The sequence below is a fragment of the Gekko japonicus genome, unplaced genomic scaffold (genome assembly GCF_001447785.1).
Source record: "Gekko japonicus isolate JY-2015 unplaced genomic scaffold, Gekko_japonicus_V1.1 scaffold780, whole genome shotgun sequence".
In the NCBI taxonomy this organism is placed as follows: Eukaryota; Metazoa; Chordata; class Lepidosauria; order Squamata; family Gekkonidae; genus Gekko; species Gekko japonicus.
Window position 1 is genome coordinate 493218 of NW_015168071.1, and position 17908 is coordinate 511125.

Consider the following 17908-nt stretch of genomic DNA (forward strand, 5'->3'; position numbering starts at 1 on the left):
GGAGGAGGAGGAGGAGGAGGAGGAGGAGGAGGAGATTGGATTTATACACCGCCCTTCACTATCCAAAGGTGTCTCAGAGCAGCTTACAAATTCCTTTCCCTTCCCCTCCCCACAACAGACACCCTGTGAGGTAGGTGGGGCTGAGAGAGGTCTGACAGAAACAGCTCTTTTTTCAAGAACAGCTCTTATCAGAACTACGGCTTGCCCAAGGTCATCCAGCCAGGTGCAAGTGGAGGAGTGGGAAATCAAACCCGGTTCTCCCAGATTAGACTCTGTGCACTTAACCACTACACCAAACTGGCTTATGCGGAATCAGGCCATTCAAAGTCTGTCAAGGTCAGTATTGTCTGTTCTGACTGGTAACAGCTCTCCAGTCTTCTTGTGAAGGTGTTTCACGTTACCTGATCCTTTTAATGGAGGATTCCAAAAACTGAACCTAAGTCCTTCTACGTGCAAAGCAGATGCTTTACCACTAAATTACAGTGCCGCCCATGTGGGAAAGATTACTTTTTCCCCACCCACAAGGCCATTCCCTGATTTAAATTGCCCCCTCTTGTGGCTGTTTGCTCCACATCGAAAATATCCATGTACTTATGCTAGCATTCACATCTTTTCATCTCACTCCAGCAAGAGGGGGCAATTTGAATCAGGAAAAGGCTGCAGGGGAGAAGAGTTAACTCCCACCTTAGCCACAATCTGGTTTAGCCATCCACAGTGACATGCTGTGGGGCATCTGATCATGGAGTTTTCACATCATCACGTGAGTCCCAAGCATTCCAGCAGCTTTGCGCATTATGAGCTGCACCTGCATGGACTTCTAGCTCTGTGTCAGATTTATCACAGCTTCCCCCAACATGGATCATTCTCTCTTATCATGTATCTGCCTCTTTGGTGTGCTGTAGCAATAAGATGAATGGCCAAAACCCCCCAAACAAGAGCAGTGTCTTATACTGCACGAAATTTAAATCCCGTGCCTTTAAATTTATGGTATGACTCAGAAATGGCCACACTGCAACCGATTATTACAAACAAATCAAGATCAAGGTAATTCAGTGTTTCTCTTTTTCATCATAACCCATTTCATGGCTGCAGTGAAAATTAGATTCTGAGTGTTAAAAATAATGCAACCATTACATTTGCACACTGAATAATAAGGATCCTGAAATAGGTTTTGTTGAACACGGCATGCCCCTGTTATAGTGAAACAGATGCGTGGGCATCGAGATAGATACCACAATGCACATCTTTCTCTGTGCAGGGCATGCAAGAACCATGCTTGAATACTGCTGTGGGGGAATCAGATCTGATTCCTGTGAGATGGTATCTCTTTGGGCACCCAAGCCTGGGAATGCAGTTTTGTTTTTGGTTTTTTTAAGGGGTGAGGAAAGAGAGAAAGAAGCAGCAAATACATCCCCTAAGGAGGAAGAAGTGATTAGTATTCATCAATAGCAATCTCTCTGAGTGATGGAAAATGGTGCTGACAGGCACCAAAGGGAACAGTGCCAGCCCTACTTCACCAGAAGCGAGGACGGGAGCGATAAATGCAGAGCATTGAGGGTGGGGGGTGAAAAACAGGAGCTGGACAACAAACCAATAAGGGGCTTCCAATTTCCCAGTTGCTTTTCAAGATCACCAGCAGCTGTTGGTATGTGCACCTGTAACCCAGATCAGAGAAAGCTCAAGTGTAAGGCGCTGGGCTGTTGTGCAGGGACTCAGTTCCCACTGAAACATTGCAAGGGTATTTTCACATGTGCAGCTGAATGCATCCTGTGCTCAAGGCAGGGTGCAGTGACAATACAAGACCTACGTTGGAAAGAATGCACGTTCATTTACAAATGTCTCTCTTCCGATTTTCCTGCACATTAAAAATGGTTGCACGCTGACTCAAATAGAATGAGAGAAGGTAATATAAACCTCACAGGTGAATATGACCACAAGTCCTCTACCTGGTGGCCCTCCACTCTAATTACAGTGCGTGTGGTGGAAGATGGAGTGGTTACTTACGAGTGAAGCCAAGGGCAGTTTTCAAAAGACATCTTCTCACTGTTGCTTGGTGTGCGCAAAGAACTATGACAGGTATCCAGAAACTGAGTTCTGGAGTTAATCAACAGGGAATCCTAGGCTTAAATCTAGGATCTGAGCAGTCAACAGACTGTGTTTTCCATAACAGTTCCTATTAGCTGTCGCTAACACAGCATATGCAACAATGTGCCTCATGCATTGAGGGGAGGGGGCGTGGCTCAGTGATAGAGCAACTACTTGGCATGCAGAAGGTCTCAGGTTCAATCTCTGGCGCCTCCATCCCTACTACCCCCCCCCACGGAGCAGGGGCCCTAATCTAGTACATGCAAGGTGGATCTAGGATTTTGGAAGTCTTCAGGTATCATCAGTAGGCCTTCACAGCCCTGTAAATAGGGAGGAGCGGTCAAACAAAAAACTCAGATTGCCACCATCCTTCCTGTCTGTCCCTTCAAAATCAGAATTCGAGAATCACTGGGGACAGTGGGCTCTCTGCCAGTCTGGAAGTGCAGCCAGTACCCGCCCTGTGGAGCCTGCCCTCTTGATCTATGTGAGCCTCATGATGAATACTCTAAGACACATTGCATGGACACTGTCCCATGTTTTAAACAACTTATGCATAGCAATTTGCAGCATAGAGTCGCTGATCCTGACCTTGAGAAAGTTAAGAACATAAGAGAAGCCAATGTTGGATCAAGCCAATGGCCCATCCAGTCCAACACTCTGTCACAAAGTAGCCAAAAATACCAGGTGCCATCAGGAGGTCCACCAGTGGGGCCAGGATACTAGAATCCCTCCCACTGTTGCCCACCCCCCAAGCACCAAGAATACAGAACATCACTTGCCCCAGATTGATAGTTCCTATCTATACCTTGTGGCTAATAGCCATTGATGGATTTCTGCTCCATATGCTTATCTAATTCCCTCTTGAAGCCGTCCATGCTTGTAACTGCCACCACCTCCTGTGGCAGTGAATTCCATGTGTTAATTTTGCTTCCGAGAAAGTCTGTGCCCAAAATTAGACAATCCAACTGGTAAGCCTGGGAACCTGAGCCCCTCTCCATACCGGACACTCTTCTTTCACCTAGATTTTGATCAGACACTTGGGCATATGCTTGCAACCCTTTAGGTTCTTTCACCCAAGAGAAACTAAACCTACAAGAAATTGCATTCACAGTTACTCCTCCTTTTCATTGCCTGTCCTGAGACTGCTGCCCCTTGTTGCATGTCTGGCTATTAAAATCTACTGGATATGTTTTTGATTGCACAGTTAGACAGTAAGCTCCTCAGGGCATAGAACCTAGAAAACTGCTGCCCATCACAGTGGATGATACAGAGCAGATGGGCCAATAGTTTGACTCGGTGTAAAACTGCTTTGTATATTCTCAAGTGATTAACATATGCATGCGTGCTCTCAGCACTACCTTAATCCTGGACAGTGGGTGCCATCTAACTGCTCTGATGTGCTCTTAGCTACAAACCTGCATCAGGCAAACTGTCCATCCAACACCAACCTATTTCAGGTTTCCGTACAGAAGTGCATGAGGAATTCTGATCAAGTGTTCTTGTATCCCACATGCCCCCTTTAAACCTTTCCAGTGACAGCAAGTGCATTGAAGTTACTCTTTCTTTGAAATCAGATTTTATGTATTGTAATGGGGGGAAGAACTGTCTCTTGTCATGTGTGGTTGTTGAAGAAAAGCTAAATGGAGTACGTTTTTGCATGAATTAAAAATCTGTGTGTTGTAGTTGCAGAAGCTAATGACAGAATAATCAATGCACATCTGTCAAGTTGTGTGCAAATAGAGAAGTGAGGGAAGCTTGTTCCCCCTTCTCTACTTCTGCTACATTTCCCCCCCCCCTGCCAATCTGGGGGGAAATAAGCAGCATATAGAATTCCAGTGGTTTTGCAAACGAAGCCCCGGGGGTGGGGTGGGGACAATAACAGACAGGTGCTGCTCTTAAGCTATTTACCATAATAGGCTTCCTTTTCTTCAGAGTAAAGGGACTGAAAATGTGCTGCTTTAAACCCAGTGGAAGACATCATACTAAAAGTCTGTAACATAAGAGTGGAATATTTGGCAAACAGTAGTAACAGTGTTTTTAATAGAATGCCATTAGTGTTACCTGTGCTGTACAGAGAAGCACGAGCAAGATGTCAGGACAGTGTACAATCTAAATTTCTATAAGCCAGGGTGTACTCTGTTTAGTGTTGGCTCTCCAAGGTCACAGGCAGAGAATAGTCTTCCCCAACACCTGTTACCTGAGATGTTTTGCACAGGAGATGCCATGGGGTGAACCTGGGATTTTCTGTATGCAGAGACAAAGTCTTTATCCATCTACTGCCTACTCTGTGTGCCAGCAGCTCTGCGGGGACTCAGGTAAGAACATAAGAGATGCCAATGCTGGATCAGGCCAAAGGCCCATCCAGTCTAACACTCTGTGTCACACAGTGGCCAGAAATACCAGTGCCATCAGGAGGTCCACCAGTGGGGCCAGGACACTAGAAGCCCTCCCACTGTTGACCTCCCCTAGCACCATGAAGACAGAGCATCACTTGCCCCAGAGCCCCTCCCAGTAATCTGAGATCCACTAAATGTGGGTGCCAGGGACTGAATCTGGGGCTTCTGCTCTCCACTGGGCCACGGCCCTTCCAAATAAAGATGTGCATGTGCAGCTGTGCCATTTGAGTCAACCTCAGCTCACACACCACAGGATTATTTCTTGTCACTTGTGGCATCACTTTAAATACAGCACTTCTTAGTGGAGGCCATTCACGCATTCGTGCTGCAGATGATTTATAACTGGTTAGGTGAAATGAAAGTGTCACATGCATATGCCAGCCAGATAAACCCAAAACCAAAGAACATGGAAGGAGTGAGACATGATATTAAACACTTGCATACAGATCTCTTACGGATATCAATAACATGATGGATATCAAGTATGTGTTAAAAATCAAGATTCAAGATTCCAGTTCACAATCCTGAAATTTGGAATGAGGGCCATCCCCATAACAAAATGTTGCACATTAAAAATCAAAAGGGATTTTACACATTTATTTCAAGAAATCTCCTCCAGCTTTTATATATTTACCTGTTCGTTTGTAATTGAGCCGAAGGTCCTTTTCGGGGCTGTTTTTGGCTGCCATGTAAAAAAGAGAGAGAATATTTCTTTAGATTCTTTACAATGAAACAGGTATTTTTAAAACACAATCTCACTGGCTCAGTCTGGAACATATAAGTCATTCTTCTTCTCTCTCTCCTAAAAAGCCATGCTGAGGCATTAGACTGGGCTTGCAATATTCAGTAGGACTGACACGCCTTCAGTGTAATGAGCATTTGCACTGAGAGTGTTGGAGCAACTCAACATGTTGATGTACAATATAACCTTGGGAGAAATATATGCAGGACTAAACATGGATATTCATTCAGACATACAACTGAACCATAGTTTGGGGACTGGTCTGATGGATCACACTTTCCCACCCCCTCACATCCAGTTCACTAATGCTTCTACCTACCTGGGTTTAGTGTTATGAGAGATCCATTAATCCAGAAGTAATCCAAAAGAGTTTAGTCATGTGTACACTGCTCATTGTAACACAGTGTGCAAGTAGTTATGATAACACAAAACAGGAAAGGCTCAGAGGAAAAGCAAGCATTTAGGGGTCAATATAGCTCTTTTCAAAAGAATTCTTAGATGTCATGGCCACCTTGATATGGATCTCTGCCGATACTCTTTCAGTTTAAACATCTTGCAAAAAATATCCATCTGTGATTGGTATGAACCTGGTTCATGTCAGGATTTGTATGCTCCTTCCCCTCCTATATCATGAGGAAACTGAAGCCAAATTGAGTACTGTTTCTTTCCCTGGTTAAAAATCTGGTTTACTGGGAAACCAATTAACCTCAGTTTCTCAAGGTGCCCACATCTGGATATCACCGCAGAGTGGAGTTTGTTGAAGACACTGACATTTAAACCCTTTATGAACAAACTCTGGTATGTTTGCAGTGAACAGGGCCAACTTGCTTCTCTCAGCAATATTCCTTTTGTGTTATTTTGTGGTTTTGAAATGTAATTTGAGGTTTTATTTTGATTCACGGTGAACTTTTTGCTAGCTACCTTGAAGTATTCTTGTTGCAAATGTAGGACAACAATAGTTCCATTAAATAATGGAATAAAAATTGCTTCATTGACTTAAGAGAAGCACAATTAAAATGGTTGGTTACATCAAGCACCACCTGGGGATTTAAGCTACCAGCTGATAAGTCAATAGAGTGTAATTGGTCTATCGAATCTGACGGACGATCAGAATTACTGAAGTAAGCGCAGCCCTAACACGCTGGATTGCTTATTCAATTTTTAGTAGAAGAAACTGTGTAAAATACTGATAGCAGTATGTAGTGTAGAATATTGCTTGGACTATAAAAAGGAAATTACACAACTTTATGATTTTGTTTTTTTAAAAAACCCCAATATTAAGTGCAGAGGTCTATGTCCTGCAATGAATCTCACAAGTAGAGAAGCATCCCAGCCTGGCAGAATTAGGCTTTAACGGTGTGGGAAAACATTTTTAAATACTGTTTGTAAGCACAATCTGGACTTTTGGATTTTATTTTATTTTATTTAATCTACGGGTCATGCTCTCAATTTTAAGTTCGTCAATGGACTGCACCATATGCTTAAATTGCAAACACAGAACAACTAAAACCCAAGGAAGTTAAATGGCCTCCAGATCCTTGATTGTAACAGGCCCATGTCTTTGCTAAATGAGAACAGTTCCATTAGGGCTATGTCTAACGGGGTGCGTTCAGACGGGAGCTTTCTGCCGGCAGAAACTGCACCGATTGGAACCGGTGCAGTTTATGCCGGCAGAAACGCGATCAGACTCACCCTCCTTCTTCCGTATCCCTCCGTTGGACGCCCGCTCACACGCTGCGGGCGTCGGCGTGGTTTTTTTTAAAGCAGTTTGAGCATGCGCATAGGCAGCCATTCAGAGAATGGCGATTTGTGCGCATGCTCAACCCCCCCCAGTAGATTTAAACTTTAAAGGTAAGGACTTACCTTTAAAGTTTAAAGAGCACAGTAGCCTCCCGGAGGTCCCCGATGCCTCCGAAATGCTGCAGTAAGGGCTTTTTTTAAAAAAAAAACACAAACGCTTAGGGCGAAGCTTCGCCCAAGCGCATACCGCTAGGAGTCTTTTTTAAAATGGCGGGGGAAAGCCGGAAGCCTCAGGCTTCCGACGGAAGTGGCTAGGCACCGGTGGAGAGCGATCAGACGCCGGTTTGCATCGGAAGCCACCGTTGCACTGAGTTTACCACCACTAGGGACCTAGTGGCAGAGTGCAACGGTGTACAGCTCTTTATAACGGATAGAGTGGGAAGACAGATGTTCCCCGTCTGAACGCCGGTAGGTACATCGATTTCAACCGGCACAGAATCCGTTGTAAAGGCTGCGTCTGAACGCACCCACGGTCTCATAAGTCTACATTCCAATTCACACTTACATGGGAGTACATACTATTGAATACAATGACATTCTACCTCTTAACAAATATGCTTAGGATCAGGCTATTAAAGTTCTACGTACCAATCCAATGACTGTGTACATAATGGTTCTAGAGCACACAGAGCCCCTCTGCAAGCCTATGGAGTGATCTCCCATGTAGTAATGAATGACACCTAAGGCTGCCAACCTCCAGGTGGGGGCTGGAGATCTCCTGGGATTACAAATGATGTACAGATGACAGAGGTCAGATCAGTTCACCTGGAGAAAATGGCTGATTTTTAGGTTGGTCCCTGTGGCATCATACCCTATTTAGGTCCCTCCCCAATCCAAAACTCATCCTTCCCAGGCTTCACCTCCAAGAATTCCCCAAATAGCAGTTGTGTACACAGTCATTGGATTGGGGCATAGAACGTTAATAGCCTGTTCCTTTGCAACCTTACTGAATTCACAAATAGTATCTCCATGTATGAAGCAAAGCAGAAACGGGATTTTCGTGATTATGAGAGCATATCCGTGCTGCAAGTCAAGACTACCAAATGTTTCTATAGCTAGGCAAAAACTGTAATCAGAGCTGCCAAGAGCTACTAAGGACCACATCTGCTTAGCTTCATTCAGGTTGCCGCAGTCTATGCCCTTTCCTCCAACAATACTCTAGGACCCAAGGTAAAGGCGCTATTTGGTTCCCTTAATGCATACCTTACACTATTGCCATCCCATTTTTTTTTCACATTTATATATTACTCTTTTTTTCAAACAAGCTCAGGACAGTGTACATGGTGCTATTTTATTACCACCATGTGAAGTAGGCTAGGGTGAGAGAGAGTGACAAGTCACACAGTTCTCCATTGCCTTTATCTGGGAGGCTGCTGGAGGCCACACACCAGTAGTAACCTTGCCCAGTTCTCCAAGCAACCAGAGCCCTCTGAACTTTGTCCCCTTAATAATCCAACCTCACTGGCCCTGGCTACAGATGCTGGAATCCTCCTGTCAAACCTCTCTGGCAGGCAACATTCATTCATGCATTCATGTCCCACCACTCCCTCAACATCCAAGGCTCAGGGTGGCTTACATCAAAGTACAATTAAACGATCATAAAAGCAAGAAGAAGAAGAAGAAGAAGAAGAAGAAGAAGAAGAAGAAGAAGAAGAAGAAGAAGAAGAAGAAGAAGAAGAAGAAGAAGAAGAAGAAGAAGAAGAAGAAGAAGAAATACAACACAATTTAAAACCTTCACTTGGAGTCTCAGAGCGGCTTACAAACTCCTTTCCCTTCCCCTCCCCACAACCCTGGTAGAAGAGAGGCAAGCCACTTGAGGGCCAGATGCCACCAAAAGATTGTGTGATGAAGAACACAGGCAACATGAGGAATCATAGCGGGAGCAGTGGTCCTTCAGGTATGATGGTCCCAGAGGGTTTGCGGTTTTATTATATTATAGCAGCAGTTTCTCTACCCATCCACTGGCTGTTTTTCCCCCTCAATGGTAAGGAAGCTGCACCAGCACAGCTGAAACACCTGGCACACTCTGGAAACCCATGAGTGTTTCATCTTTTAAATTTTCCAGACAAAGGTAGTTCTAGTGGCTTAAATGTTGCCTAGATTCTCAACATTTGTAAGAATAAAGAGGTAGAATACACCAGGAATATTTTGAACATAAGTTCAAGCTACTTGTACCCCAGTACTCCACCCTAGTGTCAAACATACAGAGTAGTAAAGGTAACACAGAAATATATCCAAAAAAATGATAGCATATAACAGCTATACTTTCAAATGATTTTTTTTGCCTTATATTTTGTTATCAAATGAATGGAGAGAAACCTACTTTTTCCCCCTTATTCAGAATTAGCACAGTGAATGTAAAACGTGCGATTTGTAAGGTACTAGCAAGCGACTGCTGGGAACAGATTAAATGCAAGCACATTCCAAACTAGAGTAGCGTGAATGTGGCACTGGTAATAAAGGATGCAGGTCTGCCGTCTGCTGTCATTTATCCAGTGTGTAATTCAGATTTTCATGCATTCTGAAAGATGAGGCCACATTATGCTGCTTCCCTACTTAAAGCAGCACAGAGTCTCCTGCTTTGCTGGTTATAAAAAGGTGGGCAACCTGGGTCTCAATCGATGGATATTAATTGAGCACTGGAAGCACAGGCTCGATGTCGCATAACACATTAATGTTTATACTGAGTACACTGCCAGGGTTTAAAGTGCTTCTTTCATCAGAAGTGGTGGGGCTTCTATTGCGGATGGGGAGTCCCTTCCAAAGAGCCAACCAGCCCCACTAGGGATGCCAGGCCACTGCCTGACACGCCTGGAACAGGTGGAGGATTTGACGTCAGGCTATGTGTTAATGTCACATCAGGCATAAACATGGCTGCATCCAACTACCCAACAGTAAAATGATCCAGTGGAAACAATTCAAGAATTACAAGACATACATAACGACTAATTAAAAGCTTGTTGGAAGAGCTCTGTCTTGCAATTCCTGCAGAAGCCAACAATGTCCCACAGGGCATGTGTATCCTCTGATACAGCATTCCACCAGGACAGGGCCACCACAGAGAAGGCCCTTGCCCTGGTAGAAGAGAGGCAAGCCACTTGAGGGCCAGATGCCACCAAAAGATTGTGTGATGAAGAACACAGGCAACATGGGGAATCATAGCGGGAGCAGTGGTCCTTCAGGTATGATGGTCCCAGAGTGTTTGCGGTTTTATTATATTATAGCAGCAGTTTCTCTACCCATCCACTGGCTGTTTTTCCCCCTCAATGGTAAGGAAGCTGCACCAGCACAGCTGAAACACCTGGCACACTCTGGAAACCCATGAGTGTTTCAGCTTTTAAGTTTTCCAGACAAAGGTAGTTCAAGTGGCTTAAATGTTGCCTAGATTCTCAACATTTGTAAGAATAAAGAGGTAGAATACACCAGGAATATTTTGAACATAAGTTCAAGCTACTTGTACCCCAGTACTCCACCCTAGTGTCAAACATACAGAGTAGTAAAGGTAACACAGAAATATATCCAAAAAAATGATAGCATATAACAGCTATACTTTCAAATGATTTTTTTTTTGCCTTATATTTTGTTATCAAATGAATGGAGAGAAACCTACTTTTTCCCCCTTATTCAGAATTAGCACAGTGAATGTAAAACGTGCGATTTGTAAGGTACTAGCAAGCGACTGCTGGGAACAGATTAAATGCAAGCACATTCCAAACTAGAGTAGCGTGAATGTGGCACTGGTAATAAAGGATGCAGGTCTGCCGTCTGCTGTCATTTATCCAGTGTGTAATTCAGATTTTCATGCATTCTGAAAGATGAGGCCACATTATGCTGCTTCCCTACTTAAAGCAGCACAGAGTCTCCTGCTTTGCTGGTTATAAAAAGGTGGGCAACCTGGGTCTCAATCGATGGATATTAATTGAGCACTGGAAGCACAGGCTCGATGTCGCATAACACATTAATGTTTATACTGAGTACACTGCCAGGGTTTAAAGTGCTTCTTTCATCAGAAGTGGTGGGGCTTCTATTGCGGATGGGGAGTCCCTTCCGAAAAGCCAACCAGCCCCACTAGGGATGCCGGGCCACTGCCTGACACGCCTGGAACAGGGCTATGTGTTAATGTCACATCAGGCATAAACCTGAACGTGACATCATCACAACTGCTGACACTCTAGAAACTCTTAGCGCGTGGAAGGGTAATACAACAGAGTTTCTAAAGCAGTGGCTGATGCACTGACATCACATGTGGGTTTTGGTAAGGATGTGACGTTGGCGTGTAGCACAATGTTGTTTCCACGCCCCCCCCACAGCTCTCCTGCCAGCCCCAGGTACAAAGGCAAATGGGGAGGGTAATGGCAGGAGAATGCCCATCTATCATAGCAGGCAGCTGGCATCCCTAAACCCCATGCACCCACTCCTTCCCTCCTGTCCCCTTCAGCCCTAAAACAGGCAAGGACCGTAACTGCCTGCCGCCACTCTAGTTCTGGGGCTTAACTGGGGAGGGCCCAGAGCACCTGCCCTGGCCACCAGGCAACTCATTCTTTGGCCCTGATGTATGGCCGAACACAGGGTTGCCAACTCTAGGTTGAAAAATTCCTAGAGATTTGAGGGTGGAGCCTGTGAAGGGGGGGGACATCAGCAGGATAGAACACCACAGCATCCACCGTCCAAAGCAGCCATTTTCTCCAGGGGAACTGATTCTGTAACCTACTAGATAGGGTTGCCAAGTCCATCTTCCACCCCCAGCGGGGGACTTTCGGGGCGTTCCTGGAGAAGGCGGGGCATCCCCAACGTGATGATGTCATGTTGGGGACGTCCGCCACCCCCCACCCGCCCGTGCACCAGATCTCCAGAAACAGCAGTTCCCTGCACTTAAAGGAGCCGGTGTTTCCCTTTTAAATGCAGGAGCCAGTGTTTCCCCTTTAAGAGCAGCCACATTTCCCTTTTAAGAGCACGAAGCTGGCATTTCCGTGCAAGCTTGCGGAGATCCAGCTTGGGAGGAAACACGGGTTCCACACACTTAAAGGGAGAGAGATGGGTGGCTGTGCGTGTTGGGGGCGGGTAGAGCCCTCCCAAAACGGGGGACCCCTGGCAAACCAGGGGGTTTGGCAACCCTACTACTAGATTTGGCAGTATTTCAACAAAAACATTGGGCATCCTTTGTCTATTTATTTAAATTCATTTATAGCCTGCTTTTCTAAACTGAAACTGAGGCTGTATTGCAAAATTATGAACAAACAACAACAGCAGCAACAACAACAACAACAACAAAACAGTTCTATCAAACCTCAAAGACCTCCAATGAACAATGCAGTGAGACTAGGAATACAGGATAGGGAACTAGTGCATCCTTCCCATCCACTTAGATCTCCTTTCTAAAACTTATTATTTTTGTCCAACGTTAGTGGAAGTCACTTGTCACGACCCATTTAATTTTCTCAGCTTTCCTTATAGTATAAATATTTCAAGATTTTGCAGTGAAAACTGCCATCCAGACTCAAAATATAACCGATTTTTTTTGGGGGGGGGGATTTCCTTGGTTTCTTTGGGATCATGTAGAAGTTTATTTAAATGCAATGGTTTGAGTTTAGGGAAGTGGGGCTGAGATGGAGAGCAAGCATTAAAACTATCCTAAATTGTTTAAAGATTTTCCACACTGCATCTCCCATGAAACCAACCAAGCAATGTGTAATTACATAGCATATGTTTATATTTTGCATGCAGTGTTTTGGTCCCCTTGTTTTGAACTCTCCCTCTTTTTATGTATATGTAAAACAATTAAAGATGCTTGAATTTCATATAAAAGCAATTTTAGCATTCTTTCATTTCTGGAAAAGTTAATATTGTCAGCTCTTTAATAAGTTGTAAACTGCTAAGAATCAGTCTATTAATTGTTCATAGTCATTGCTAGAACTTGCTTTTTACATTGCCTGCAGTGCTTTCCTGGGCAAGGAGGCAGCCTTATCCACATTACAGACTCAAACTGGTTTAGCAGCTAGCTGTCTTCCCAGGAACCACAAAAACTGCAATTTTGTGAAAGGCAGGCTGTGGGGGAGGGGGAGTTGTAGGGATCACTAAAATAGAATTGGCACCCTATTAAGAAGCCATAACAGCTAAAGGAACATAAACCTGATCTGCATTAAAAGTATTATTAAAAGCTAGAAACTTGATGGAGAGGAGAGCAATTCAACAACAATGATAATGCTGCAGGGCCTGCAAGACGGAGCTCTTCCACCAAGCGTTTGACTGAGATGCTGCATCCAATTACCTAACATTGACCAAGGATCCTGTGTCCTACAATCCACTATTGGTTGCCAGCTCTTAACATCTCCGCCCATGTTAATGAACTACATGTACTGGAGCCGGACGCCAGCCTTATTGCTGACTTGATTCCCCATTGTGGACGATCATTAGGACAGCTATTCCACCATTTTATAAATGTAGCACCTTATGAACTGTTTTTATGTTTTTAATTTGTTTTACTGTTTTAACGTTTTATGGTGTCGGTGGGCTTGTAAACCACCCTGAGCCTGCTTCGGCAGGGAGGGTGGGCATAAATCAAATAGATAAATATTTTTAAGCAGAGTTTTACCCGTTCATTTTAAGCAGAGTTATTACCCCTTCAAATCCATGGGATTAGAAGCAGTGTTCCCTCTAAGCTGAGTTAGTGTGAGCTAGCTCACAGTTTTTTAGCCTCCAGCTCATACATTTTTGTCTGAGCTCAGGAAGGAGGGCTCCAGAGCAAACTAATTTATGCAGCAGCCAAATCGCTTGCAACTTTAATGCCAGTAGCTCACAAAGTAGAATTTTTTTTTTCTATTCCAATCTTACCACTGATTTGCAAATTTGAAACACTCTTACCACTGATGTGCAAATTTGAAAAATGTGCTTGGTTAAATCAATTGACGGCCATGTAGCTGGCACCTAGGATTAGGGGACAGATTTACGCTTCAGTCACCAACCTCTTCCCCCAACCCTTCTGTACCCATTAGAGAACAAGGAACCCTCCCTCTTCCCATTTGGGGGTTGGAATTGGGGGGATGCTTTAGGGCCAGCAACATGAGCAGACAAGGGAGAAGGCAGTGAACCTATTTCCTTCTGTCCCAGGAAGGAAGAAGGAAGGGGGCATTCTAACAAAATGAGGAGAGTGATAAAGAAGAAGAAGAGAAGAGAAGGGATAGGAAGCTCTGACAGAAACTGCTCTTTTTCAAGAACAGCTCTTATCAGAACTACGGCTTGCCCAAGGTCATCCAGCCAGGTGCAAGTGGAGGAGTGGGGAATCAAACCCGGTTCTCCCAGATTAGAGTCTGTGCACTTAACCACTACACCAAACTGGCTCTCTCTCACTCACTCACTCACTCACTCATCATAAAAATCAGGGGTGGAGCCTGGAGAGGGCAGGGTTTAGGGAAAGCAGGAATCTCAGCATGGTACAATGACATAGAGTCCAAACTCCCCCCCCCCAAAAAAGCCATGTTCTTCAGGGGAACTGGTCGGTGTAGTCTGGGGATCAGTTGTAAAAGTGGGAGAACTCCAGGCCCCACTTAGAGGTTGGCATTCCTAGTGATGAAGGCACTCCATCTGGGACCTGGTCAGAGAGGTAATGCCTCAGCCCCATAAACATCTTTCCTCATGAAAGTGGGGGCTGGTCCTTGTGTTGCCATCCCCTTGTGGAGGCCACATCCATCCAGGGACTGTTTTGTGTCTGAGACGACAGAATAGCTTACAGCGTGGTTCATCCACCAGAAAGACCTGGTGCCCTCATGAAGACTCTCCATACAATTTGGAATCATGGAACACCAGCACCAATAATGGCTGCAATGTACTGTATAGGCAATCTAGTCACTGCATAGCCCTGCAAGCTAATGAGTTTATGAAAATATGTCAGGTGATCACTTTTACTGCCTGTAAATCTGATGCACCTAACTTGGTGGACCTAATATATTTGGAGACTGGTTCCTTTGTCTTTTCTCACTCTGTTCAGTACAGGAGTGGTGGGTTATTATTTTTTAAAGAAAATGTAGATGGACAAATTAAGAAAGAAATTGTTCTTTCCATCGCACACAATTAGATACACAGAGAGCCTTTTACACAAACCATACTGAACAGAAGACTGATTCTGTATATGAAGGACAGATCACAGTATCAGTTATGACTGTGCTTTGCTCTAAATACGCCAGTTTCTCTACAGCCTGAAGGGAAAAATCAGCTGTCCCAGAAAAAAAAAATCACTCTTTTCCCTCAGTTGTACAATGCTGTCATGAAGGGTGGGGGTGGGATATCTGCTTTAACATACTAGACAGGTTCCACAGCCATAGGGCTGATGCCCAGTGAAGAAAAGATGTGTGAAAATTACAGCTTCTCTTGTAGAATTTTCTGGAACAACACTGAATTGCTGCAGCAGAGAGAGTAGGAAAGGTCAAGGAGACCAGCATATAACCCAGGCAACAAATCAGTGGAATTCAGAGAACAGAATGTTTGAATTGGGATTCCATTGATTATGGTATCCTTCTAGTTATCATGGGTCCCTGCCACACGGCAGGGAAAACACTGGCCAAAGTGCGGCTTTTAAAAGCTGCACCAAAAAAGAGATGCCGCGGCAGGATCCCACGATCCCCTGAGCCGCGGCGCCGTTGCTCCCTGGCACGATCAGATGCCGGGGAGGAAGAGATGATTGGGAGGGGGAGGCTGCCGAACTGCGCATGCTCAAGCGTGCGCAGTACAGCCGGGGGCCAAGGATGCACCGGCGGAAAGACGCGCCGGCGATCCCACGGCCGGCAGTGATGCGGCCTTTCAGAAAGAACCACCTAGGTAGGTGGTTCTTTTTTGCTGCGGGGTTTGGCCGGGAGGGGCGGATTGGGAATGGGCTGGGAACGGGCGCAGATTCCAGTATTTGGTGGCCAAGTTAGTGTTTTTCTACCCCATGAAATTGTCTACAAGGTTCCTGAGGAAACGGTCTTGCATACTACACTCTGGGACATCTACAGGAAGTCATAAGGTGAGATTATCAGATGATGTGGAATCACCAAGTCGTGCATGGTCACCTTGCCGGAACCACTGAATCAAGATCAAAGGGTTTGGCTTGTGCTTCCAAACATATGTGACTTCTCTTACCTGTATAGTTTTATCACTATTTCACTGAATTTATGTTTTATTTTACATGAGTGCTGGGTATTTCCTGCTGTGAACTCATCACATTACATGCGAGCCCTACCCTTTCTCAAAGGAGCTCAGTGCTGTACCTGGTCTCCTCTCCCCCATTCCTCCATTTTATCCTCACAGTAGAGATGCCAGCCTCCAGGTGGGACATGAGGATTCCCTGGCATTACAGCTCATCTTCAGACTAAGGGGATCTGTTCCTCTGGAGAAAATGGATGCTTTGGAGGGTGGACTCCAGTGTTCCCTCTGAGTTAGTGTGAGCTAGCTCACAGTTTTTTAGTTTCTGTCTCACACCTTTTTGTCTTCGCTCAGGAAGGATGGCTCCAGAGCAAACTAATTTATGCAGCAGCCAAATCGCTTGCTCAGAACTTTAATGCCAGCAGCTCACAAAACAGAATTTCTGCTCACAAGGCTCCACAGCTTAGAGGGAACATTGGTGGACTCTATGGCATTGCACCCTACTGAGGTCCCTGTCCTCCCCAGGCTCCACCCCCAAATGTCCAGGAGTTTCCCAACCTGGAGCTGGCAGCCCTGCCCTTCCACTCCCTGCCAGTGGCTGAGGGGACCTGGCAATCCTTCCTTACAGCAACCCTATGAGGTAGGTTAAAGTGAGAGTGAATGGCTTACCTGTGGTCACCTAGTGAGCTTTATGGCAGCAAGGGTTGAATTTGAGTCTGCCAAGTCCTAGTCTGACGTTCTGAACGACTATGCCACTTTGGCTTTGATTTCGATTTGACCTTCACAGCCAGTCAGCTAAATTCAAAACTTGATTGCTTTTATTTGGATTACAGTATGTGTCGTTTTATCCCCCCCTCCCCTATTTACATACATGTGGTCTCTCACACAATTCCTAGGGATAATCGACCCAAAGCATTAATTACAACTTCTGAACTGCCATGCTTGCCTACTATTTATTGTAACGGCAGTGACAACTATCCATTGCTATTAATTTTACCAAATAGTGAATCTTCAGAAACGGTTGTTTGTTTGTTTGTTGTGGGGGGAAAACTCTGATTGCTGGATAGATTGATTGATTGTTCTGGGGAATGTTCTACCCCCTAATTTTTTCTGTCTTCTTCAGCGGGAAACAGAAAGTGGGGGGTGGCATGTTGATAAAAATTAGCCTCTAACAAGTTTGGATAGAAGCATGAAATCAAACCATAAACCAGACGACACTGAGAACTCTGTAGCCCAACTGCAATATTTAAGTGTGTGTGATTCTTTTTGTAACATTATAACAGCCAGATTCTTTTTGTAACATTATAAAAGAAAATAAGCAAATCACAAAATGAGGTCCCCAATTTGTAAAGGCAAAACACTGTGGGATGCACACACTGTTTAAGCATCACGGTAAACCTCTGAATGTTAAAACCATTTGCAAAAACCAATCAGACAAACAAACAGAAGAAACCATACTCCGAAAATCCTTTTCTCAGAGAATCATTTCAAGTAAGGCAAATAATAAAAAAATACATTTATTTAGGAAGGAATCATCTGGCTCTTGACATATTCCTTGGAAGGTGCCACTCGGCTGCCTACTGGAAGATAATAAATAACAACGCTTCAAAAGTTATAAATCTGATAACATTGCCCAGAAGAAGCACCGAGTTACCAGTAAGTGCTAAAAATACTTCAAAATGAGATTGAATTCTAAAAAACTGATTAAATAAAGGCTGTTTACTGTTGTGATCACAGAATGCTGGGGACATAGGAGTGGGATTTGTTT

General features: G+C 44.6%; 1 protein-coding gene across 1 annotated transcript in view; it reads right to left on the bottom strand.

The window, feature by feature from the left end:
- The window catches only part of LOC107113293 (protocadherin-11 X-linked-like), a 228723-nt gene that overhangs the window by 5656 nt on the left and 205159 nt on the right, over positions 1–17908 (bottom strand). Inside the window, exon 3 of the mRNA XM_015414604.1 lies at positions 5116–5163. Within this exon, the coding sequence (XP_015270090.1) occupies positions 5116–5163 (48 nt within the window). The remainder of the gene's footprint in view (positions 1–5115; positions 5164–17908) is intronic.